Source organism: Dromiciops gliroides, chromosome 3, assembly GCF_019393635.1.
Source record: "Dromiciops gliroides isolate mDroGli1 chromosome 3, mDroGli1.pri, whole genome shotgun sequence".
Taxonomy (NCBI): Eukaryota; Metazoa; Chordata; class Mammalia; order Microbiotheria; family Microbiotheriidae; genus Dromiciops; species Dromiciops gliroides.
Window position 1 is genome coordinate 408900171 of NC_057863.1, and position 27564 is coordinate 408927734.

The following is a 27564-nucleotide window of genomic DNA, read 5'->3' on the forward strand; positions in this document are numbered from 1 at the left end:
TAGGAAATGAGTCTTGCTTGTCTCCTTGAAGCACCTTCATTTTACTTTACCTTGTCAAAATGTTTGCTGGTCCCTTTCTCTTCCCATACGTAGTAAGTTCCTTAGGAAGTTAACCTATTTGATCCTGTGCCTTGCAATATGATCACTGAAATTATTTAAATGTACAGATACCAACAACCCCATGCTCCAAACCATGGCAAAATTCAGAAGCCAGATCATTCCACCTAATAGCATTTCTATAGTTCTCAGGTTTGCAGAGCACATTTGTAAATGTTAACTCAATTTTATCCTCAAAACAACTCTGAGATGTAGGTATTATCCCTGACCCCCCCCCCCCAAAATAAAGGAATAAGGATTTCATTTTTTTTTTTTTTTTTAGTGAGGCAATTGGGACTTGCCCAGGGTCACACAGCTAGTAAGTGTTAAGTGTCTGAAGCCAGATTTGAACTCGGGTCCTCCTGAATCCAGGGTTGGTGTTCTATCCACTGTGCCACCTAGCCGCCCCAGGAATAAGGATTTCAATGACAACTATGCAAAAAAGTAAACAAATAGCTTTAACTTTTATTAAGTTACCTCTTCAGTGCTTACATTGATTTGTTTAAAAAAATATCGGTTAAGGTTTAAAATACATTATTGAAAGTGAATGCACACTATAAATAAAAATATGGGATGCAAACTGCCAGAGATGTCAACCAAATCATATGAATCTTGTCAACTGCAGTTGATGCAATTTGGCACTCAATTCACAGTGTTGAAAGAGTAGCCAAGTAGGTACCTGGGGGAAGGCTACAAACTATTATAGGAAAGTAGCTTAAAGCTCTGGACCACTGACCAAAAAATTAAAATCAGGCTGATAAAATCACTATGAAAATACATAAAAGTATGCTGTATACCCTCATAAGCAATGTTTTTAGGTCACAAAGTTTTTACCTTAATGATGCACTGATGATTATCAAACATCCCAGGCCATCAAGGTAGGCCCTATAACAATAAGTTACAAATATTTTGGATTTAATAACTTAAACTTGATATATTGTGAATATATTACACAGCAGAAATACAGCTAATATTTCAGGTAAAGTAGTAATTACAATGGCATTTTTGATTTACAAATCTGAAGTTGTCCTGGGAAAAGTGATACCAGTATTCTAGCAATAATAACTACATTTCATTATTGTTAAGTACAGGACATGCTAATGTACAAATTACCTTGAATTGCACTTGATTGAAGCAAATAATTCTATATACATCTGGTTGCATATTTTGTGTGCATATTTTCAAAGGTGTCATTTTTACACTCTAAGCTAGGTTTAACAACTGCTTCCTGTCTTGAAAACACAGTGATGAAAATACTTTAAAAAGTGAACTAGATTAAAATCATAATTATAAGCAGACAGCACCAGTTCTTTTTTCATTTATGTGTGATGAACTTCATGTAGCATCAGTTCCCGAGGTATACTAGTTTCTGGACCATATAGCTTGGATGCTCTTCTTTCAAAGGCAGCTACCATCTGCTTCACAACTTCATCAAAAAATAGTGTAGCAAGCTGAGAGTGTAGAAGTGAACGAAACTCAAAAGAAATCTGTGGGAATAAGTCAAATTGTTTTAGGTAAAATCCAAGTATGTACAGGAAATCAATAAGCAATTAAGTGCCTACTATGTGACAAGCACTGCTAGACACTGAGTATCCAAAAACAAATACTGAACAGTCTCTGTCCTCAAGAAGCCCATATTATTAGGGAAAGCAACATGTCCCTGTGAGTATGTGTACAAAATATATACAAAGTAAATGCAGGATAGATGTGGGTTGGGTATAGAACTAGCAGCTAGGTAAAGAGTTAAGAAAAGATCTCATTTAAGAGGATGCTTGAGCAGAGTTTTGAAGGAGGCTAGGGATTCTAAGGATTGAAAGAGCAGAATTACATTCTAGGACTGTACAGGGACATGAATGAATGTAAATAATGGGGAATAAATGTGAAAAGATCAGGTAAAAACTGGAAAGCTTTAAATACCTAACAGGGGTTTATGTTGATGCTATGGATCAAAGGAGCCACAGACAAGAATTTTTGTGGAAAGAGGGTGAATGAAAAGCATCACTTTGGTATCTATGTGAAGGATGGACTGAATAGAGGAGACACAAGGCAGGAAAACCCATTAAAAGGTTTTTGCAGGGGCAGCTAGGTGGCGCAGTGGATAGAGCACCGGTCCTGGAGTCAGGAGTACCTGAGTTCAAATCTGGTCTCAGACACTTTAAACACTTACTAGCTGTGTGACCCTGGGCAAGTCACTTAACCCCAACTGCCTCACTAAAAAGAAAGAAAAAAAAAAGGTTTTTGCAAACGTCTGGGCCCAAAGTGATGAGGGCCTGAACTAGTGCTGTAGCCCTGTGAGTATGGGGATAGAGGCAAGAGATACTCAAAATCTCTGACTGACATAGAATGTAAGAATGGGTATCTGCATCAGATTCTTAGCCAACTTCACATTAGGAGGAAGAAATTTTTCCTGCAAGAAATACTCCACCTGCAACTGCTGAGCAGCACCACATGGCTGCCACTGCTTGTTTAAGTTAGGCTGCATTTTGCCACATGAAGACAAGGAGTTTGCCTAATTACAAGACAAGAATACAAACAGCTACAGAAAGCTTTGCTTAAGGTCATACCATGCAACATTCTAGCCTGTCCTGTTTCCTCTTTTCAGCTCTTTTCCTGGAATGAAATCATGGAGTGGACTGCTGAGGGAACATGGTAGCCCAAACCTCTTCACCTCATCCACAAACACAGCCTCAGAGATTTATATCAAATGCTCTACTGAAATCAAAGGATACTCTATTTGCAGTATTTTTCTGGTCTATAAGTCTTAATTATTTTTAGTAACAGTCAAAAAAGAAAATTAGGTTAGTCTGACCCAGTTTTTGATGAAAGCCATGTTGTTTGATGGAGACCACCATTCTCATTTCTAGGCATTCACGTATTAACCCATTACTAATGTGTTTCAGAATTTTACTAGGAATACAAGCCTTCCCATTTTTGAAAATCAAGACATTTGCTCTCCTCCAGGCCTTGGACATCTCTTTCATTTCCGAAGATGTTTTAAAGATCACTGGGAACAACTAAGTAATATATGCCACCTGTAGGTCAGGTCTGGCAACCTGAGGCCAACTAGATGCTACCTCACTGTCTCCTCTGGTTTCTATTGACTTCTAATCACTTTTGTACTTAGAAAAAAAACACAGATACAAAATAAATGTTAAGCAGCTCTGCTTTATCACTCATTGGTAATCATCATCCTGTCAGCTCTGATCAGAAAGATCTATTCTGTGATCCTCCTCTTGCTTCCACATAGTTTTAAAAAATTAAAACCAAAAAACTATGCTGTGCTTTAACATTTGTCCTTAGTATAATTTATCATCAACTGTAGTTCATTCCAGGTTTAGAATTCCTGACAGAATTCTTGTCGTTCATTTCTTTCAGCCATGCCCAACTCTTTGTGAGCCCATTTGGGATTTTCCTGGCAAAGATCCTGGACTGCTTTGCCATTTCCTTCTCCAGTTCATTTTACAGATAAGGAAACTGAGGCAAACAGGGTTAAGCGCCTTGGCTAGGATCACACAGTAAGTGTCTGAGACCAGATTTGAACTCAGGCAAATGAGTCTTCCAGACTCCAGGCTTGATGCGTTATCCACTGTACCACCTTTCACTTATTTGTCCTTTTTTTCATTAAAAAAACTACACACAATCTGTATTTATTGATGAATACCCCATGAGTCAGGAGTATCTCTTCAGATGGTTCCACCTTTTTATTCTCAATGGAATTATTTTTGCTTATGCCTGTAGAATTTCATTCTTAAGAGCTTCCCCTTCTTCTTGGGCTAACTTCCTCAGCAAAACATTATGTCATGAAATCTTCCCTATTCTTTCTCAGAACCCTGCTCTCCCAAAGACTAGTATGAATGTGAAGCTTTTTACTCCTTCACACTCAGTCTGTGGTTACTCTCCTTTCTACTTCTGTTATTTCTTGTTGATCTAAATCAGCTCCTGGATAGCACAGTACTTGACATGTAGTATTAAGTGATTAATAAATTTTTATTTATCTGTTTGTCATCAAATTCCTTTGTCTTGGAGTTTGTTGACCTGTTTATCTACACAGAAAAGACCAAGTATATGAAAAACGTCCACTGTCCATATCTTAACATGCATTTGGATGGACACTCTTATTTCTGGGACAATATAGATAAACAATGAGTTGGTATCATAGTTGAACAGGAAAAGGATCAAAATAGGCCGGAGTGCTTTCAGTGAATTGCAGGTGTTTATTTACTGATTACAATAAAGAAGTACTCTGCTTTCCATAAAAGCAAAGGCCCATCTTTTCAATACTAATACTATACTGGTGTTACTATATGTACATACACGTATTTTTAATATTTGATGCCATTCTAAACCCAACTGCCTCCTTCTCTAGACTGCTTTTTGAATAAAGCTTACCTTTTTTGTGCCAAATTCCAGTTATGAGTTTCATCTCATCAAGTCTTAGTGATACCTTTGAGATAAATTGTGCCTCCCTGTTAATTTTTGCCTTTGCTGGTTATTTAATTTTTTTTTTTCATTTATACATAGATCTCAGAGGCCATCGGTTTCATTCTGACTCTCTTATTGCAAGATTGTTTAGCCTGAATTACCTATCCCATTTTCTGCTACTTTTCCTCCTACTGAATACTGGCACTCTGAGTGCCAAACCTGTCCAATCTATATCCCTCTCAAGATCCCAAGTGGTTAGGCACACTGTACCTTTCTCAAAAGCCCATCATCATGCCTATACTTGAAGCTATTATCCAGAAATCTACCACCTACTCTCAAGGACTATACTGTCCTTGCCAACCTGTTCACTTCTTAAATCTGCTTCTCTCTTCTCAATCACCTATCTTCATCTGGCAAAAATAACAAAAATACTATTTGTACCTCAAGTTCCTCAGTTTTTTTACTCTGGATTTCATAATCCCTAGCAAAGCTTTCTAGGTTACTTCTGGTGGTATCCTTTGTCCCCACATGAATCACTAAAGATCAGGTTTGACGATTCTTGGGAAGCTCCCTGTCATGACACAAATATATTCAAGATAGCCAACCAGTATGAGAACTGGAATTTCATCCCCTACTGGAGAGATACTGTAGGGAAGCTCCACCACGAGGAGAAAGTATGTGATTTAGAGAGCATGTGACTTTAGCATCCAGAAATTATATCTATAGAACCACTTGTGGGACTTGTCAATCAGAGCTACCAGCCAATTAGCTTGGAGGTGTGTGTGTGTGTGTGTGTGTGTGTGTGTGTGTGTGTGTGTGTGTGTGTGTGTGTGTACATGGCCCTGTTTCCTGTTGGAGGGGAGGTTTCTGGGAGGAGGAAGGAGCGAGTGAGACCTTTTTCCTCCGGGACCTTGGTTTGAGTGGAGCTGAGATGCTGACTCCCTGAGATAGATATATGAAGGAATCTTGGCCTCTCTCTCTCTCTTCTCACCGAATTCTTATGCTCTTTAATAAATACTTAAAAGTCTAAACTCTTGCTAAATAAAGCTTATAATTTATGGTTGACCATGAAAAGGAAAGCTGAACCTTGATCTTCTGATCTTCCAGTTGGGTAAGAAATTTTCCTCTAGCCAGTTCCTTTAAATTCCAAAGTAGTGCTAAGTACGGGCTGATTTCCCTTTAAATTTTCAAATGGGTTTTTTAAACCCCCTAAGTACCCTGTTTCTGATTTTAGTCTGTTTAACCAGACAAATGGGGGAATATTTGTAAAAGCTTTTATGGTCATGTGACCAAATTTATATTTTGTAATATTCTTATTAAGTTCATATCATTTAGATTTCCCAGTTTGAATTTCATTGTCTCTTATTCTTCCATGTGTAGTAGTAGTAGGCCTCCACCAGTTGAGGACAACCATGGATCAGCGCCTTGAAGAGCCACAGGCCACAATGTGGCTGTTCAGTCTGATGAAGGAGCCATAGCTCCTAAGTGACTTATAACCAGTAACTGTCGCATCCCGTGTTGTATCTACCCCATGAGAAGTAGCTGGAGTGTCCTCTCCAGGGCGCTGGCCTGGGCGGATCAATTGGAAAACAAGCTGTTGCCCATGCAGCAGGTTTTCCCTCTCTGCGACATTGGTGGATCCAAAGGAGAGGCAGAGCCAGTACAGTTTGGCACCAGTGCCGCTGCAGGAGTTGCCAGAGGGATGTGATGTCCAACATCCAACTGCCTAAGGGACTCCGACTCCTGATTTTTCCTCAGGGTTAACTCCCGAAGCCTTTCCCATATATGGGTATAGCCGCAAGGCAGCAGAGGTTTAAAATCAGGGTTTCCTTCCCTAAGGCAGGTTGCCTGCCAAGGCTAATGAGCCCCACCTGCCCACCTGCCATGTGTATTTTGTTCTATTCATCTATCTAATTTTGAAACAATGTAAGATGGTTCTGATTTCATAATACAATGTTAAAACTCTGGGAATATTACGCTCCCATATTCTAAATTGTTTTTTTCCAATTGATTATTTGTTCAAACTCTATAAAGCATTTCCCTGGCAAATTGGTTGCCATGGCAAGGGTAAATTAATTCTAGAAGTATTATTTTTGATAAGCATATCAAAATTTTTAAAAAATTTTAATTAAAATGTTTAAATGTTACATAAGGGTTCTTTTTTATACTAGGTGCCAACTACATTTTGAACTCAACAGTATGAGCTTATTTTTGTAAAGATTCTTATTCTTTATGATTGTTGTTGTGTTTTAACTTGTATTAAATTATGTTCTGATTTTTTCACAAAAGTAATTGTATACTTAGTAAAAAATCATTTGGAATTATTGCATAATTGTATATTATATTCTGAATCAAGGTACATTCACATTTTTTGCGATCATTATTATCCTCAATTTTTTAAATCCATATGAGACCTTGGATTACGGGAACTTATCATTTAAGACATTAATTGCCTTCATTCTGAGTTATCAGTTGGCCAGGATGTCATCCAATCACAAGAGGAATACATGCAACAGCAGACACTGAACTGTCACATGAAGGGAGACATGCATGTAGTCAAGGTACTGCACTGCTTTGGGAAAGGCCGAGAAAACAGCTATTGACAAACATTGAGGTTGGATTTTCTTGGTTTATTACCTCACGTGGCACTGGGTGGCCAGCTATGCCATCTCATTCGACACCTGACTTCAATTCCCCCTCCTATATGCCTGATGCCATGGATGTCTCAATCCCAGCATCTGATTAAGCCTGATTCAGTTTCCTCCAATATGTTTGGTGGCATGGACATATATCCCATCCACCTATTTTAAGCCTGCATACTGCATGGGCTGTATATATTACTCAAGTGTGGAATGCTCATCTCCCATCATTCTGTCCTTTTATGGTAAACCCCATAATTATCCCAGTGTCATAATAAATACAATGTTGGATGATATTAGATTTTTTAATTTCTCATAATGGCATGAAGATAATTAGGCAGATGATGCAAAAAGTGATGAAACAAAGATAAAAATATTCTCTAAATTAATGCCACAATTGTCTTTTCAATTATCCTCCACAGGGGGGGGGGACTGTAGTAATATAAGGTTTAGAGAATGTTTCAATTTTTGTTTATATTATATGTTTTATGTGTAACAACTAAGATCTGAATTTCCTTAGACATGTTTTTGAGAACTCTCATTGTTTGATTTGATTATTGGTAAGCTAGTTAAAGCTGTGTTAAGTTCAATTTTGTAGGAAATTTTCCTGGCTGATTACCAGTATCCACACATCGAAACACCTGAAAAGACTTCCATTCCACAACTACACCAGAGGACATCCCAAGAATCATCTGAGGAAAAGACTTCCAAAGACTTAAATGGACATTTTCTGGTTTTCCCTTTCCACATTGTAATAGTGTTTATAATGTCCACTTACTAAAGGGGAATGCCCCCTTTAGTTTTTCTGCTTGTGATGTCCACCTGCTAATAGGGGAATGCCCCCTTTAGCCTTTGTCAATGCATTGCCTCAGTTTCTTTTTCTCTCTTTTCATTCCCTTTACTTAGTTCATAAGCATCTGTAATGTTATTGTTTCATGTGAGGAAACCATATTTCTTCCTCGAAGAATTGGAATTACACCCCCTACTGGAGAGATACTATAGGGAAGCTCTGCCATGAGGAGAAAGCATGTGATTTAGAAAGCATGTGACTTTAGCGTCCAGAAGTTACATCTATAGAATCACCTGTGGGACTTGTCAATCAAAGCTACCAGCCAATTAGCTTGGAGGGGTGTGTGTGTGTGTGTGTGTGTGTGTGTGTGTGTGTGTGTGTGTGTGTGTGTGTGTGTGTGTGTGTACACACAGCCCTGTTTCCTGCTGGAGAGGAGGTTTCTGGGAGGAGGAAGGAGCGAGTGAGACCTTTTTCCTCTGAGACCTCGGTTTGATTGGAGCTGAGATGCTGGCTCCCTGAGATAGATATATGAAGGAATCTTGGCCTCTTTCTCTCTTCACCAAATTCTTATGCTTCTTAATAAATACTTAAAAGTCTAAACTCTTGCTAAAGCTTATAATTTATGGTGACCACTCAATAGATTTTTACATAGTTTAGCTAGAATTTTAGCCACCGTACAGAGAGCAACTTTACACCATGCTTTTAATTCATTTTTCTGTTGACTTCACATATTTGACTTTGAATGATTCAAGTACTTTATTATATACATACAGAAAAATCCACTGTGCAAGTCCTTGGATATCCAGGAAGGCCAGGCCTGAACCGCCAAACTGTTCTAAGTGATTAAAAGCTTCCCATCTGTGCAGGATGCCTGGAATGATATAAAAAGCATAATTAAATGAACTCGACCATGTCAAGGATCCTGTTCTCTATTACTTCTTTTTTTTGGGGGTCATGAGGGTTAAGTGCAGGGTCACAACAGCTAGTGAGTGTCAAGTGTCTGAGGCAGATTTGAACTCGGGTCCTCCTAAATCCAGGGCTGCTGCGTATCCACTGTGCCACCTAGCTGCCTAGTGATAGTTAAATGCATCCATTTGGTAATGCTACAGGTTTTATTGATTGAGATAAATATTTGGACAAGCTAAAACTTTTATATGTTCAGACAAATGAAAGCAGGACAGGATATAGTGATAGGTAGAGCATTTCACCAAGGGAACAAGTACTACCATTCCATATTTATTCAGGGTAAATTACGTTAAATGATATCAAAGCAACCTGAAGGGGGAAAGATGGAACAAGATGCCCGAAGTCCAGCTCAGCACCTGAATCTCTCTCCCTCTGCCCCTTGATTGACTTCCTGAGTTACTGTCCAGGGTTCCTAATAACAGAAGCTCAGAATTCTGTTCCATCCTACACATGTCAAAAAGGAGGGTCTGAAATTTTTGCTAATTCCAGACTAGACTGAAATTTATACTTGCTAGAAAATCAGAGTATGCACAAGTTTGATAATTTTTGACCTCCTTAAATTGTCAACGGCTGAATATGGAATTTTTAACAATTCAGACTAGCCTGAAATATGCCCAAAGGTATAAAAATGTTATTACTTTAAAAAAATAATTAATTTTAAAAAGAATAGGCTCAGGGCAGCTAGATGGTGCAGTGGATAGAGCACTAGCCTTGGAGTCAGGAGTACCTGAGTTCAAATCCAGCCTCAGACACTTAACACTTACTAGCTGTGTGACCCTGGGCAATTCACTTAACCCCAATTGCCTCACTAAAAAAAAAACCAAAACAAAACAAAAAAAAAAGAATTAGGCTCCTTAGATTTTAAAATAACAGGGTATCCCCAAACTATGGCTTTGAGAATATCTTTTAAAGTTATTATCCTGATACATCTGAATAATAAGAGATGATATGAGACCCACATTAGGTAAAAACTAAATATATGAGGGAAAAAAGTTACCTTGACCAAGTGTGGTTTCACCAAGGTTACTGTAGAGTGTATCGCTCAAACACAGGTGGAAACCCATTTCTAATTGTGTTTTGCAGGTATCCAGATCTCTTTTGATATTATATCTGATTTTTTGCACCAAGGAACAAATGTTTGTAGTCTTCCATACCAGATACTACATCATACATTTCTTGCACTGGAATATCTGAAATAAGTATGAGAATCAATATGTTTCTGTTACATTAATATTTTAAAGTGAATATAAACAAAAAACATATATGGGGCAACATTATGGATACAGATATTAACATATGGAACAAACAATTTCAAAAACTAAACTAAGAGATGAGGAACCAAGTCAATAAAATATACTTATGTTTCCAAAAATTGGACTAAAATCCATGAAACTTTATTTGCTGATTGGTGTTGAGATCTTTATTTCCCATTCATCTATTAACAGGCTATTATAATCTACTACTTCAATAGGTAACCTATCTTACACTTTCAAAAAACATTCCCATTTTCACAAAGGAGAATGAATATTATCACAAGTCAGAGAGGGGAGGGTCTAGTATCTTTTTCTTCACACTATATAACAAAGCAGAAAATGTTTCTATTCTTCCTGTGATTGCTCAACTGCAAAATTCTATTTGAGTTTCTTTTAAAAAGCCATGTATTAATTTTTATTTTATGTATATACAAAGTAAGGTTCATTTCCCATTTTTCAATTCCTTTGAAACATAAAGAACAAAGAACTCTTTTTTAGAAATAATTTTATGTTTACATTTGTTGAAGCCTCTCTTTTCTAACTCCTGCACAGAGGGGAGGCGAGGGTAAAGTGAGGTAGCTGTCTACTCCCTCTCCCTCGAAAGGAGATAGAAAACAGAACTTTCATGGGGAATGGTATCTCTGACAAGTACATGGTCCTTTGACATTGTGAGCAAGTACACCTTTTTCCATTTTCATTTTCTAGTACCAACAGCAAAATGCATTTCTTCTTTTACCCCTCTTGCCACTTGCACATCTACCTGAGAGGGTAAGAAGCAGTAGAATGGGAATGAGAATATCAGTAAAGAACTTGCCCTTAAGATATGTACTTCAAAATCAATCACTGAAAAAACTCACCATTAGTGCAAGAAAGCCAAATTATCTGCCAACATCATATTAATTCTCAGAAAAAAAAATAATCAACTCATTACACATTTTAAAATAATTTATTAGTCTCTATCGTATTTTGACATGGACTTCCATGAACACAACAGATCCACATAATTCTCAATCCCTTGACTACTAATTCTACTGCGTACAGGTCAATTCTGGATTATAAATTACCTGTACCATGAAGGTTGGAAATCTGTATCTATATCTATATCTATACACACATTTTTTCCCTACCCTTACATAGCATGGCTAGAGTGCAGGACTTGGAGTCAAGAAGACCTGAGTTCAAATCACGCCTCAGACACTTTCTGGATATGTGACCCTGGACAAGTCACTTAACTACTTGAAGCTTCAGTTTCTTCATCCATAAAACAGGGAAAATTATAGCACCTACCTAACACAGGGTTGCTATAAAAATTATAGCAGAAAATAAATGTGAAGTGCTTTGCAAACATAAACGTACTAAATAAATCTTGGTTACTGTTATTACTTGATTAGATGCAATACATATGCGATGCAAATACAGATAAACACACACATAATGGACATCCAATGTTCTGGCTAAAGACACCAAAGCAACAGGCCACTCAATAGGAAATTATTATATTCTTAGTGTTCTGATTAATTTACGGCTCTGTATGGACATTTTTAATGTCCATAACTGTCATTCTCCTCAAACTAGTTTTTTTTTTTAGACAACAAAAGTAGTGCAAAAAGCCCTTGGCTTGGAAAGAGAGGCTCTGGAGATCCCGTTTCAAGCCCCACTCTGCTACTTACTAGCCGTGTCCCTTGAGGCAAGGCCCTCCCTTCTCTGAGGTTTAGTTTCCTGTAAAATGGGGATAATGATCAATGTGCTGACCTCCTTCCCAAAGGTTTGTGAATTAAAAGAAGAAATGAAAGCACTAATCACCACAAAAAATATTCCGACAAAAACAACGCAACAGCTTTTAAGCTAAATAATGTTAAAAGGTTTTTATTTTTGTTTTCCAATAATGTTGTGGGGAACTGAGTGCTACTTTCAACCCGGAAGGAAGCATAGCACAGGTTAAAATAACAAAATATATTGCCAAACAAGCAAAATTATTTGAAGGGATGGAGTTTTCTTTAGTGAAAGTTTTGGAATAAATCTTTTAGGGTATTTGAATACTTTAATGGTATTTCCCCACCTAATCATTAAAGTAGAAGTAGAGAAACTGTATTTTTTTTTGGGGGGGGGGGAACTGTATTTTAAAATTTCCTAACAATTTTTTTATACTTAATACTGTATTTTATTTGGCCTTAGAGGGAGTAAGCATTTTAAACTTTCTTTCCAATTTAATTCCAAATATTATATATTTTTAGAGTTAGAGTATTGTAGAGAAATTCTAGTCTAAGCCCCTCATTTTGCAGATGAGGAAACTGAGGTCTATAATGGGCACTATCTTACCCTAGGTCATACCAGTTAATGAGTCTGAGGAAGAACCACAATCTGGGTTTCCTGACTTCCAGTACAGTGCTTCCCCCACCCCCCACCCCCCACCCCCATTCTACTAATCCCTGGAAGCATTTTAAAATCACTCAACTAGAGTGGGAGTCTAGCCCCTGAATTTATCCTAAGGACAAACCCTCAGTTCCTGCTAGTTTCATTATTTTACTTCCTTAGACCTGCTGTTAGACTTTGCCATATCCACTGGAATTTTCAACCCCATATATAGTGTCAAAGAAAAGAGATTTTAAAAAATTTAATAATTAAATTTAGGGAGAATGAGAAAAAAAATCAAAACTATCTTTTTATAGCATTTCAGGAATTATGGAAGCTTCTTGAAGGCAGGAACTGTTTACATTTTCATCTTCCTAGTGCCTAGCAAATATGTCTGTGAATCTCCTAAGCAGTAATCAATGCATGCTGAACTAAATTAAGTAAAGTTACAATCTAAACATATTCCTATCAAGATGAAAACTACCCTAGGAATTAAATACAAATGAAGCTTTCTTTAAGAAGAGTGACAAAATTTAGAGCATTCAATTATGTCAAATATGATAGAAAATGGAGAGAAATTTCAATCACTAGACTACCAATGACAAGTTGGTGATTTCTGCGCCGCCCCCCCCCCCCCCCAGCTTTTAAAGGTAGGATAATTTCCATCTATCAACACAAAAGTATCACTAGATTTATGTGAACTATAGTTTCTTCTCTCCATCCCTACCCCTTTGCCAAATCAACAGCTAGCCAATACATTTCTAATCTGCTTGGGACCAGAGGTAAAGAGGTAAGGGTAGTGAATAAAATAAGTCTATAAACTACAACAGAAAGAATTATCCCTGAGAAACTCAAAAGGGGGGGACATAGGTGACCAAATTTCATGAACAACAGTATAGGAGGCTTAAATAATTTGAAAATTCCTAGGTTTAAACCTTTATCATAAAGAATACAATGTAATACTTTTTGAACATTTACAAATCCCTAAAAAAATCTAAGGACCTAAAAATGAATTAAAACTTTCCAGCAAGGGCAGCAAAAAAATTAATAAAAGAAAAATCAGAGAATCTGTAGAAAGATAGAAGGGGAAAATGAGGTTCCATTGCCAGAGAAGTGACATTTACTTGTTACTTAGTAGAATGATTTACTTTATACGAACCCTATAATTCTCCTCTCTGAATAATCTTTTCTTTTGTTTATTAATGGGGCAGCAATTTTTGAAGAAAGTTCTTGCAGAGATCTCCTTAGGCACAAGTGAAGTGTGTAACGTAGGCACTTTGGTCATCAAAATGGCCACAGGAAGCCAGGTGTCTGAAAATGCAAAAAATTGCCTTATTAGAATGATTGGACAATTATCAGGAAGCAACACCATTAAGATCTAGTGTAACAATTGTCATATTTAGAATCACATGCAACTTTGGACACACTCCTGAAATATGTAAATACGAAACTATAAATTCAGCAATACATTTTATAAGCATTATATAAGATTTGTGGGTTTGTTTTTTTTACACCTCAAGGAAACTAAAATAAAAGCCTGTAGTCATGAGAAAGAATATCTGGCACATAGTAAAATACAAAAATGTTTCTCCCTGAAAACTTGGCTTTAAGTCAGTTTACAGTCACATGATACAACATGTACTGGCAACAGATTCAACTTATCCCAAAGTGTATCTACTTTCTAGGGACTAGAAAGGATGTAAGCTGCAATTGCTTAATATGAGATGGATTTATATTATGAGTATATGAAAATCTTGTTTCTGAATTCTTTGACCAAATATTATACCATAAGATTTCAACCTATGCTTAATTTACTCCACTACAATGCACTACTGTTGTTCCTCTAAGTTAAAAAAATTTCTGTAGTCCACATTATAGACAGCATTAAAAAGGGGGGGAAGGGAGGAAGACTTTATATTTTTCTTTAAAACACGGACTTATATAGTAACGATTGGAATGATGCCACCTGCTGGAGACTTACTGTAGGAAATCTCTGACATGAGAAGAGGGCCTCTGAGGGCAGAACCATGCCTTTTCTTTGGGAGGAAGAAGGGGGAGGCTGGTGCTCTGTGTCACTCTTTCCTGGGGACTCTGGTGGAAAAGGGAGCTAGGAATGCTCTCTCCCTTTAATAGATAGATGAATCTAGGCTTTTCCCTCTCTCTTTACCAAATTCTTATTCTCCTTAATAAATGCTTAAAAGTCTAGCTCTTGCTAAAGCTTATAATTTATTGGCACACTCATTAGATATTTTAGACAGTATAGCTAAAATTTTAGCCCTTACAATATGTATGCGAACAAGTGGCATAAACAAGCAACTTGCTGGTTCTTTAAAACCCTGTCAATGTAAACAAGTGTAATTCTTGTGAAGAGCTTAAAGATTTATGAAAGAAGACCGATAGCATGAAAATGTCAGTGTTTCCAGGACTGTTTTCCTCTCTAGAAGTAGGAAGGTTCTTTATGCTTTTCATGTCTGAAAGGTCTTGGCCACATGCAACATATTAAACAGGTGGACATATCAGGAAATGTGGAATAAGCACCAGCATGGGGAACTCCCATCTCAGAACTTTAATTTCCTTATTTGTAAAAGCAGGGAGCTGGACTGGATGATGCATCTCTATGATCATATACTCAATGATTAGACGAGAACTTTACAAATGTTAATATAATGGATTTCAACCTGCTTTAATCAATTTCCATCATTCCATGGGCTTTAAACATTTTGCATTCATTTAACCGCTATTGTCACTTCATCCCAAAAAACACGTGGAATGTGTTCTTTATCAATATATGATATTTTGTGTCTAGAGCACATAAAATACAGCATTCATTCAATCATTCATTCACTTATTTATTTTTGCTGATATCATTCATTCACTGAGGGTTCCTTTTCTGGTAGCTGACTTTTTTTTTTTAATTTTTGGTGAGGCAATTGGGGTCTTAGTGACTTGCCTAGGGTCACACAGCTAGTAAGTGTTAAGTGTCTGAGGCCGGATTTGAACTCAGGTACTCCTGACTCCAAGGCCAGTGCTCTATCCACTGCGCCATCTAGCTGTCCCCAATTTTTTTTTTTGGTGGGGCAATGGGAGTTAAGTGACTTGCCCAGGGTCACATGGCTAGTAAGTGTCAAGTGTTTGAGGCCGGATTTGAACTCAGGCACTCCTGAATCCAGGGCCTGTGCCTCATCCACTACCTAGCTGACCTGGTAGCTGACTTTTTGAGATGAACTTTTCTAAATTCTTTGTAGTCTTTATGTAATCCTATATATCATGACATAACCCTTATGTACATTCCCCTCACAATCTTGCCTTCTGCTTTTATTTGTGCTTTTCTTGACATGTTTTATGACCTCACTGATTTGTATTTTTTGCACAAGTAAAACTCTATCTGCCAAAAGCAAATCTAAGCACTTGAGATTAAATAGACTTTTCAATTATTATTTTCACTTATTTAACAAATATATAGTGAATGTTGACTGTCACAAAGGAAGTATTATCCTACTCATTATTGGGAGAATGCATAAAAGACCTATCAGGGCCCCCTTACCTTGAAACAAGTAAATTAAACAGGAAAAAACCCCCACTAAAACTTAAGTATATTGTAATGCCCTAAAAGAACTAATAGCCTTTTAAGAATGATTTGCCAAGATCCTGACTTTCTGTTCTTCTGGCACAAGTGGGTAGCTGAGAAACCAGTAACTCTAATGAACTTCAGGGATGGGGGAGGGAGTAAGGAGTATGTTATTGAGTTTTTAAAGGTAGTAGTTTGGGGGGGGGGGTTGTTTTGCATGACTATATATAATTGTAATAGGTTTTGTCTTTCTTGCCTGCTTTCTGGGTAAGGGGGAGGGAGGAAGTCAGAGGGAAAGAATTCAGAACTGAAAATAAAATAATATTAAATTTAAAAGGTTTAAACTCAGATAGCAGAGACTTACCCACAAGGGTTTTCGTTGTATTAAATGCTGACAGAAACTGGAGGAAAGGAGTGATCAGGATAGGTTAGTTATTCAGGGAAAGCTTCTTAGAGGAGGTTAAATCTTAAATCAGTTCATGAAAGAAATGATAAATGCTAATTAGTAGAGAGAAGGTTGAAGAGCATTCCAGAAAGAAGGATTAGAATGAACAAAGATAAAGGCACAAAACCAAGCCATATACTGGGAAAGGGAAGAAGATTTGGCTTCTTTCTGGGAGAATAAAAAATGATTAAATTAGACTGGAAGAACCAGCAGAAGGAAGAACACATATGTATGTATCATTTATATATTTACATATATGCATGTATACACGAAACATATATAATACCAATCATAGATCTACCAATATACCAAAAGTATGTGCATAAATGTTTATGTATACATGGAAACTAATTTGAAAGACCAGTTTGAATTAAGAAAAAATTCTAAATTATATAACGTTAGAAAAGCAATTTTGTTATTTTTCAAGCATTTATTGTAATCTACATTAAGCCAACAATTTTTTTACAATGATCATTTAAAATGAAGTGAAAGTAGTATATCAGTTTGTACAGATGCTTCTGATATGCTTGAGGATATGGGATAGCCTTTTTTTTCCCTTAAATATATATATATATATATTTTTAGTGAGGCAATTGGGGTTAAGTGACTTGCCCAGGGTCACACAGCTAGTAAGTAAGTGTTAAGTGTCTGAGGCCGGATTTGAACTCAGGTACTCCTGACTCCAGGGCTGGTGCTCTATCCACTGCGCCACCTAGCTGCCCCTCCCTTAAATACTTTAAGCGTTCCCTTTATAATCTTGCTTGTACCATGAATTTGTGCTATACATAAAGAAAAGATTTTCTAAGCAGGCTAGTCTGAATTGTTAAAAATTCCAATTCAGCCATTGACAATTTAAGGAGGTCAAAAGTTATCAAACTGTGCATACTCTGATTTTCTAAGCAAATATAAATTTCAGGTTAGTCTGAATTAGCAAAAATTTCAATTTAACTATTAATATGGACAAGTTAGCAAACTATTTGACTCAGCTACTACTACTAGGACTATTCCCCAAAGAGATCAAAGAACAAGGAAAAGAACCTGGATACAAAAACATTTAAAGAGCTTTTTGTAGTGGCAAATAACTGGAAACTGAGGGCTGCCTATCAACTGGAGAATGGCTGATCAAATTATGGTATTTTAATAAAATGGAATACTACAATGCTGTAAGACATGACAAAAGGAGCTGGTTTAGAAGGGAAAAAAAACTTGGGATAACTTATATGAACTGATACAGAATGAAATGAAAAGAACCTGAACAAGTTATACAATAACAGCATTATCAAAACAAGTAATTTTGAAAGAGTAAAGAACTCTGATCAATGCAATGACCAACCACAATTTCAGAGCAAAGCATGCTAGCCATCTCCTGACCGAGAGGTGACTTCCTAAGGGTATAGAATGAGACAAGTATTTTTTGGATACAGCAATGCAGGAAACAAGGTTTTGTTTCTGTTACAAAGTTAGTTTGTTTTTTCTTTTTCTTTTCAATGGAGCAGGAGTGGAAGGAAAGAAGGCAGATTTTGGTTAATTGAAAAAAATTTAAAATATAAAAAATTAATTAGGTCTCACGCTAACCTCTTTTGATTACTCAGAGAGAGATATCATTTAAATAAGAACGATTTCTTTAAGGTTTTTCAGTCTTCAATGAGAAATTTACCATCCTCTATCTCCAAGTCATTGTAAAGTAAGAATAATAATTTAGTCCCAGACTTTCTCTAGTCCTGCCAAAGCAGAACCTCCACAAAAGTCCATGTCGGATGCTTCACTGTGGCATGGTGGCCAGAATGGTTTCTCAAAGGTTATACCAGCAAAGCACAAAGATCTGCTGGTCCTACCACGATGGAAATCTATAAAAGAGCCAGTGTACTGCAGTGGGAAGAGCCACACTGTTGAAATAACCTCCACTGTTTCCAAAGAGTATAAACAAAATGGGTTCCCTTCCACTGTGGAATGGCTGAACAAACTGGGGCAGAAAATTATTGTACCTTAAGAAATTACTATTGTGAAAATTTCAGAGAAGCTTGGGGGGATCTGTATAAAGTAATATTTATTGAAATAAGCAGAACAATTTAATGATAATAATAAATATAGCAATTTAAGGTTTGCAAAGTACCTTACAAATATTATCTTTCTTTTATCCTCACAACAATCCTAGGAGGGAGGTGCTATCTATTTTACAGATAAGGAAACTGAGGCCGAAGGAGGTTGTGACTTTCCCAGGGTCACACAGGATTAAGGACCTGAAGTTGGATTTGAACTCAAGTCTTCCTCTAGGTCCAGCACTCTTTGTACTACTATGATACCTAGCTACCTCCTTTTTTTTTTTTGGTGAGGAATTGGGGTTAAGTGACTTGCCCAGGGTCACACAGCTAGTAAGTGTTAAGTGTCTGAGGCCGGATTTGAACTCAGGTACTCCTGAATCCAGGGCCGGTGCTTTATCCACTGCGCCATCTAGCTGCCCCCTAGCTACCTCCTTCTAACAGAATGGCCACAATAATGTAAAGGAAAAACAACACTGAAAGATTTTCTATTTTTCATGAAAATGGTTACCTCTCTTCAAAAGACCTTGGCTTTGAGATCATAGACTAGAAATGCAAAATAAATAAGACCTCTTCTGATATGACCAATGTGTTGATTTGCTTTGTTGGTTTATACTTATTTGTTACAAGGGAAACCTCTATGGTGAAGGGAAGGGGAATTTGTGGAAAGTTATAGTATTGGGGGGTGGGGTGTATGTGTAAAAAGCATCAGTAAAACAAAGAAATAGCAGTGAATTTCGAACATAACCTAGTCATACATGGGGACTGCCTATACATTTCAAAACTATTTTTTTGCTTACTTCTTTCCTAAAATCCTAGAATCAAAATCCTGAATTCTGAAACAAAAGTGGCATAAAGCTTATGGAATTTGGATCAGTATTGGACATTTTGGCATAATAGGAATAAAGGTTGGCACATGGTATCCAATGAATGTTTATATAACCATTTGGAGATTTGCTGCTGCTGGTTCATCCCAGTTTTGTGGCTAGAGTTGTATGAGGTTTTTTTCATAATTATTTAACTTCCCAGAACTTTAGTAATGTGGAAATAATATTGAGTTGTTTCTTTTTTTTTTTTTTAATTTTTTGCAGGGCAATTGGGGTTAAGTAACTTGCCCAAGGTCACACAGCTAGTAAGTGTCAAGTGTCTGAGGTCGAATTTGAACTCAGGTTTTCCTGACTCCAGGGCCGGTGCTCTATCTACTGTGCCACCTAGTTGCCCCTGAGTTGTTTCATTTTGCAAATATAAAGTCAAATACACATTTTAACTAAAAAAAAAAACCACTCAGGCTAAAATCACAAAAGACTATCTTTACCAAATTCCAACTTAGCAAGTATTTTACACACTTAGAATTTCAGCTTTTTGTACACTAAAATAATGCATTTTCCTCTCTTTTTATAGTATAAAGATTATTAAATCATCATTTCACACCAGTTAGGTGGTACAGTGGATAGAGTGTAAAACTTGACGTCATTTGAACCGCGATTAAAATCTTTTCTTTGTGTGGCTCTAGGCAAGTCATTTAATCTCTCTCAATTTTGGTTTCCTCATCTATTAAATATCCATTTTATAATAGTACCTTCTTCCCAGGACTGTTGTGAGGACAATAATATTTGTAAAGCACTTTGAAAATCTTAAAGTATATTTTATTTCACAGGAGAGAAGGTCTTTAAAAAATTTCCAGGAGTACCTAGTAACCAATCAAAAGATAATGCTTTTAGTTTCCTCAAGAAAAAAATTCACACCTAAAGAGATGAAGGAAGATAAGATATATCTTTTTGGTACCAGCACTTGCTACCTAGAAGCTTGAGTGCATAACTCTTAGATCAATATGACTAAGTAGCATTTGCTAAAACAAAGCCAGCTTGCAACTCTCTCTTCCTCTTTTTTTAAAAGATACTCTCTGGAGAGAAGAATTTAGGACCAAACAAGATATAGAAAGCGTTATGAAGTATAAAATGGATAATTTTGATAATATTAAATTTAAAAGTGTTTGCACAAACAAAACAAATGAAACTAAGAAAAACTAAAGCAGAAAACCAGGGTAAAAATTTACAGCAAGTTTTTCTGATAAAGGCCTCATTTCTCAAATATATAGAGATCTGAGTCAAATTTATTAAGAATACAAATCATTCCCCAATTGATAAATGGTCCAAGGATATAACTAGGAAGTTTTCAGACAAAGTAATTAAAGCGATCTATAGTTATGTGAAAAAAATGCTCTAAATCATTATTGTTTAGAGAAATGCAAATTAAAACTCTAAGTTACTACCTCACATCTATCAGATTGGCTAATATGACAGAAAAGGAAAATTATAAATGTTGGAGGGGATGCGGGAAAACTGGAACAGTCATGCACTGTTGGTGGAGTTGTAAACTGATTCAACCATTCTGGAGAGCAATTTAGAACTATGCCCAAAAAGCTATGAAGCTGTATATACCCTTTGATTCAGCAATACCACTACTAGGTCTGTATCCCAGAGATTTAAAAAAAAAAAAAAGAGGGAAAGAACCTGTTTTGTACAAAAATATAACAGTTCTTTTTTTGGTAGCTAAGAATCAGAAACTTAGGGGATGCTCATCAACTGGGGAATGGCTGAACAAGCTGTGGTATATGATTGTAACGAAATATTATTGTGCTGTAAGAAATGATGAGCAGGCAGATTTCAGAAAAACCTGGAAAGACTTAAGTGGACTGATGTTGAGTGAAGTGAGCAGAACAAGGAGAACACTGTATACAGTAACAGCAATACAAATAAAGAACTGTGAATAATTTAACTCTTCTCAGCAATACAATGATCCACAACAATCCCAAAGGACTCATGATGAAAAACGTTCTCCACATCTAGAGAAAGAACAAATGCTGTCTGAATACAAACTGAAGCATACTATTTTTCACTTTGTTTGAGAGTTTTCTTGCACAAAAATACGGAAATGTTTTACATAACTGCACCTGTATAACCTGTATTACATTGCTTACCATCTTAGGGATGAGGAGGGGAGGGAGAAATAAAATTTGGAACTCGAAGCTTAAAAAAAATAATGTTAAGAATTGTTTTTACACATAAGTGGGTAAAAAATAAAATTTTATTAAAAAAGAAAAAGACACTCCTCGTAAAAAACATCAGTCTATCAACGAGTAAAATGTCATCACTATATGGGAGTACAATATGTCCAACTGTGGCTGATTAGATCAATACAAGCTCTGAAGGCTCTACCAAAGGTAAAGCACAAATAGTCTACATGAACATCTGGAATGGAGATATCTCTAAATTTGGGCATCTCACATTTCTTTTGAGCTACTAAAATTCTGCTTTGCTCAAAGAACACAGCTCCTTCTTTGATTTGGACACACCAAGGACTTAGTGCTAATAACTCAATGAATGAATTTTATTAAAAGAATTCATGTCAAGGGGCAGCTAGGTGGCGCAGTGGATAGAGTACTGGCCCTGGAGTCAGGAGGACCAGAGTTCAAATCCGGCCCCAGACACTTGATACTTACTAGCTGTGTGATCCTGGGCAAGTCACTTAATTCCCACTGCCCCACAAAAAACAAAAACAAAAACAAAAAAAAGAATTCATGTCAAATGATACAGCTTTAGAAATAGCAATATTCTCATATGACCCCGCCTACTTTAACAAGGTGCCTGGGTACTTCATCAGAATTGTGATTTCATCAGTTTATGTTCTTCACCAATGTAAACAACAGCAACTTCATACCTTCTCAGCCACTGTGATTCTTGCTCACTCCCCCCTACCCCCCAAAAATCTTCTACAGAGGCCTGATTCAATGAACTAAAGACAGACTGAATCAGAGAATTTTTTTTTTTTGGTGTGAGGCAATTGGGGTTAAGTGACTTGCCCAGGGTCACACAGCTAGTAAGTGTTAAGTGTCTGAGGCCGGATTTGAACTCAGGTCCTCCTGAATCCAGGGCCAGTGCTCTATCCACTGCGCCACCTAGCTACCCCAGAGAATTTTAATTTATTGAATCCAACTCTTATTTTCCAGATGAAGAAACCAAGGCCTACAAAGGTGAAATGACTTTTCAGAGGTCCCAAAGTACTTTTTATTCTTTTAGCATCTTGAGGGTACCTATTTGCCATTTTGGTTATTCATTTACAGTTTCTTGTTCTCATCACACGCCTACTCCATTACTTTAAAGTCATACATATCTCTGATAGCAGCAACTTGTTGCTGCTAATAATATGGTTTATACCCACTTTGACTCTTTCCAGTGTTGCCTAAGTTATTTATAATTTTTTTCATAAAAGTATTTTATTATTTTCCAGTTACATGTAGATATAGTTTTCAACATTTGTTTTTATAAGATTTCTAGTTTCAAATTTTTCTCCCTCCCTGCCTTCCCTCCCCCCTCCCCAAGACAGCAAGCAATTGGATATAGGTTATATATGTAAATCACATTAAACATTTCTGTATTAGTCATGCTGTGAAAGAAGAATCAGAGCAAAAGGGAAAAAACTCAAAAAAGAAAAAAAATAGAAACAGTATGGTTCAATCTGCATCTAGATTCCATAGTTCGTTTTGTTTTTTCTGGATTTAGAGAGTATATTCCATCATGAGTCCTTTGGAACTATCTTGGACCATTGTATTGCTGAGAAGAGTCAAGTCTATCACAGTAGATCAACACACAATGTTGTTGATACTGTGTACAATGTTCTCCTGGTTCTGCTCATCTCACTCATCATCAGTTCACGAAAGTCCTTCCAGGTTTCTCTGAAATCTGCCTGCTCATCGTTTCTTATAGCACAATAGTATTCCATTACATTCATATACCACAACTTGTTCAGCTATTCCCCAATTGATGGTCATCCCCTCAATTTCCAATTCCTTACCACCACAAAAAGAGCAGCTATAAATATTTTTTGTATACGTTGGGTCCTTTTCCCTTTTTTATGATCTCTTTGGGAAAAAGACCTAATAGTGGTATTGCTTGGTCAAGGGGTATGCACAACTTTATAGCCCTTTGGGAATAGGTCCAAATTGTTCTCCAGAATGGTTGGATCACTTCACAGCTCCACCAACAATGCATCAGTGTTCCAATTTTTCCACAGCTTCTCTAACATTTATTTTCCTTTTTTGTCATATTAGCCAATCTGATAAGTGTCAGGTGGTACCTCAGAGTTGTTTTAATTTGCATTTCTCTAATTGATAGTGATTTAGAGCATTTTTTCATATAGTGATAGGTTTGACTTCTTCATCAGCAGACTGCCTGGTCATGTCCTTTGACCATTTCTCAAGTTATTTATAATTTTAATAATTCTGAGGTTATGCTTTCCATGATTCACAACATATATAGCATCACAAGAAGATAATGTTTTGTTTTGTTTTGTTTTTTGTTTTTTAGTGAGGCAAATGGGCCCAGGGTCACACAGCTAGTAAGTATTAAGTGTCTGAGGCCGGATTTGAACTCAGGTATTCCTGAATCCAGGACCGGTGCTTTATCCACTGCAACACCTAGCCGCCCCAAGAATACTGTTAAAGAGATCAGCCAGTTTAGTGCCAGTTATCTCAGCTAACTGGGAAGCTGAGGCCTTGGAGCATCTCTTGAGCTCTGAAGTTGAGCTGTAGCAGGCTATGCTTATCAGATATCCATTTTGTTTGACACCAATATGGGGGTGGGGCACACCAACTACCCAAGCAGAGCAAACCAAAGATCATGTGCCAGTTAATAGTGGAATTGAGCCTATGACTAGTGCCTATGCCTTCAGTCTGGGAAAGATAGGGAGACCCAGTCTTAAAAAAATAAAAACATCTGAAAATATATATATCTTAAAAACATCTACATTTTTTCAGACATTATGCTAGACGCTTGAGGTACAGATAAGAGTGATAAAGTCCTTGCCCTCAAGAAGCTTATATTTACTACAGGAATACAACACTTACGGGGGAATGCTGGCCAGGGAAGTGGTTTATGCCATTTCAAGGACTGCAAGCAGCAATACAAAACACAGTGCAGAAGACTATATTACCCTTTCTGGTACCAATGGCAATATAAATTTGATTAATGTTACCTGAACAAAAAGTGGAGAGAGGTGGGGACTGGCACACAAAAAGGTAGACACCAAGATGCATATGCTGAATAAACTCTAATGAACTGGAGAACGGTGGAATGGATGGGACAAGATGAGATTTTGTAGCTAAAAGGGTCACTATACAAACAAAAAGCACAGACCTAGAGCTGAATAGAAACTCAGGTGTCATCTACTTCAACTCTTTCATTTTATAAATGAGGAAACTGAAGCACAAGAGAGGTTAAGTCCTGTGACTCCAAGTTCGGAGTTCTTTCCACTGCACCATGATGCCTCCCAGTTCTAAATACTTCACAATTTCCCAAGGGCAATAGCAAAATTTCATTCTACTCAGGACAGATTTCTAATCTGATTTGATTATACATAATCTTTATAATGTACACCATACAGAGGGATGGCTAACACATTTCTTCTGTGCAGACAGGCACATACCATTTACATACAGACAAATGGGCTAACCCATAAAACAAGAGCTCATAGCTTACTGAATAGTTCAGTGTCTGTTTCAGTCACATTGGCATTCTGCTCTAATGACAGAGATTAGATACCATTTCTCCTGGTTTCCCTGAAAACATTAAGGACACTACACCTTTCAAGTTCCTATCTAAGAGAGACTTTTCATGACACCTGCAATTTTGCCTCCAACTGGCTGAAATTACATAGTCTAATGCCTCTTGAGTTAACAACCTTTTGACATAATCCCATAAATGTGAATAATAGAGGGATGACTGTCAAGTAAACACATTCATGCAAAGTTGCCAGTTAGGGAAAATTCTGTTAAGTAAATGCTATTTTCACACCAACTCCCTATTTTAAAATCAAAGATAAATTCCAATGGAAAAATCCTCTTAAAACAAACTGAAAGTTATTCATGAAAAAGAAATTAAGAGGGCCAACAATAGGACATACTACACATTACAGTACTGTAGCTACCCTCACCTAACAGTTTACATCTCCTCTGCAACCCTTTTATCACCCTGCCAACCTCTTCTATAATTTCTCTACCCTGTTACCCAGCTAAGCTATAAAACATTTTTCCCCTATTTGCTCAGTTTATAGGTACAGAGGTATGGCAAAGAATTTTTAAAAAATTAGATATTTAAAAATCTACCAGAGGAGGCTGGTGCCTAAAGAAATGCTATTGTGAAGTGTTTCATAAAGGAAAACTAAAAACTACTTTAATTGAATAATGATGACTTAATTTGTACTTTGTGTATAGATTTTCATGAGTTGGGGGCAGCTAGATAGTACAGTGGATAAGAGTCCTGGGCCTAGAATCAAGAAGACCTGAATTCAAATCTAACCTAAGACACTTATTAGTTATATGACCTTGGTCAAAACCTCTCTACCTCAGAGGAGGAGCACTGGTATCTGGTATCTGTTTGGGTGGAGTTCTCTACACCAATGGAAGCACAGGTCCAGTTCGGGGGATAAACAACAATAACAAACTGACACAGGGAACAAATGAACAGAAATTATTTTGATTCCACTCAAAACTTTTAATAGAGAAGGAATGATTTTTGTATTCTTTGCTGAAGACATATTTCTTAGGAGGCCTCAATAAAATTCATTTCTTTTTCCTAATGGGATGAAGTTTACACTTACCCTTCATTTCAAACAAACTTTTAATACTTTTATGGTACAAATGTAACCCCAAACTTCCTGTAACGCAGGGCAAGACTCAACTTCTGTGTTGCCTCAGTTTCTTCATTTGTCAAATAAGGATAATAAGAGCACCTACTTGCCAAAGTTGTTGTGAGGATCAAATGAAACAGTGCCTAGCACACAGTAGGCGCTATATAAAAGTTAGTTATAATTACTATTATCTGCAAAACAGGTATCATAATAGCACCTGCCTCCCTGGGTTCTGAGGATGAAATGAGCCGATTTCTATAAAACGCTTTTACTAACCTGAAATAAATATATCATTATCAATCGTGACAACACAGCATTGACATGAGACAAAGTAAGAGACGCAGTACCGGGAAGCCCTTTTGTTCCCTCGGGGGCAGGTGCTGGGCTTTCAAGGTTACTGAGCTGCCAAGTTACTACGGGGCTGGGATTGGACAGAAGTGTCGGGGTCAGCACAGTCTAGATCACTCACCGCCCCCGCTCCCTCACCCCCAAGCTGGTTGCATTTCGTTTTGCAAGCGCCAAAGGGTGGGGGAGCAAAGGACTCAACCCCAAGACAGGAAGGCCCCGTCAGGGCATCGAGAGGAACAGACAAAGGGCGGCGGATCAGCAGGGCTCAATGCCAGGCTCCGGAGCCGCTGCAGCCGGCGGCCCCACGCTCCCCCACCCCCATCTCCCCAACCCCGAACTCTGGCTTCTCCAGAGGCTGCGGGGGAGGGGCCGGAAGAGCCCTGCATCAGGTTATTGCTCCACCGCGTCTACACCGGCGTCAATAGTGATTCACGGCTCAACCCAAGCCCCCAGCAGGCCGGGTAGTCATTCCTTCGGATTCCACCCTGGGGACAGGTGAGGCCTCGAGGAAGGGCGGCCGGGGCCGGAATGCCCCGTCCCTCAGCCCCTCCTCCGCGTCCCCGCTCAGTCCCGGCAGCCGACTCTAAGCGAGGCTACGACGACACGACAACAACAACGAGGACGGCGGTGTTTTCTCGGCAGTTTTACCTGACGCTCTTCGAGGGGGTTCGCGTCGGGCCCGGGCCTCCAGGCGCCGTCGTAGACTTCGGGCGGTAGCTCGAGACCACCCTCTTCAAGGCCCCCTGACCGGTTCGTGCTGCCATGATGTTGCCACTGGGCCAGTCTACAACTCTCCCCCCAGGTTAGGGCCTCCCAACGCGCCGCCCTCCTCCCGGCCGGTCAGGGAGCCCCACTCTGACCCTCCCGCCAATCGGCGGGGCCCAGGAGGCGCCAGGACACGCCCCCTTTCGTCTCCCGGCCCGTGACGCGCAGAGCTGACGCAGGCTCACACTCCTCTCC

At 37.9% G+C, this 27564-nt stretch overlaps 1 protein-coding gene across 1 annotated transcript; it reads right to left on the reverse strand.

Moving 5' to 3' along the window:
- Positions 1-557: 557 nt before the first annotated feature.
- Positions 558-27564, reverse strand: COQ10B (coenzyme Q10B). The gene is given in 12 exon segments (XM_043995539.1): positions 558-1583; positions 8719-8791; positions 8793-8818; positions 9911-9945; positions 9948-10011; positions 10013-10047; positions 10050-10094; positions 13107-13110; positions 13674-13736; positions 13738-13809; positions 13811-13829; positions 27253-27564. Coding segments are annotated over 12 exon segments (720 nt in total). The 5' UTR covers positions 27369-27564; the 3' UTR covers positions 558-1415.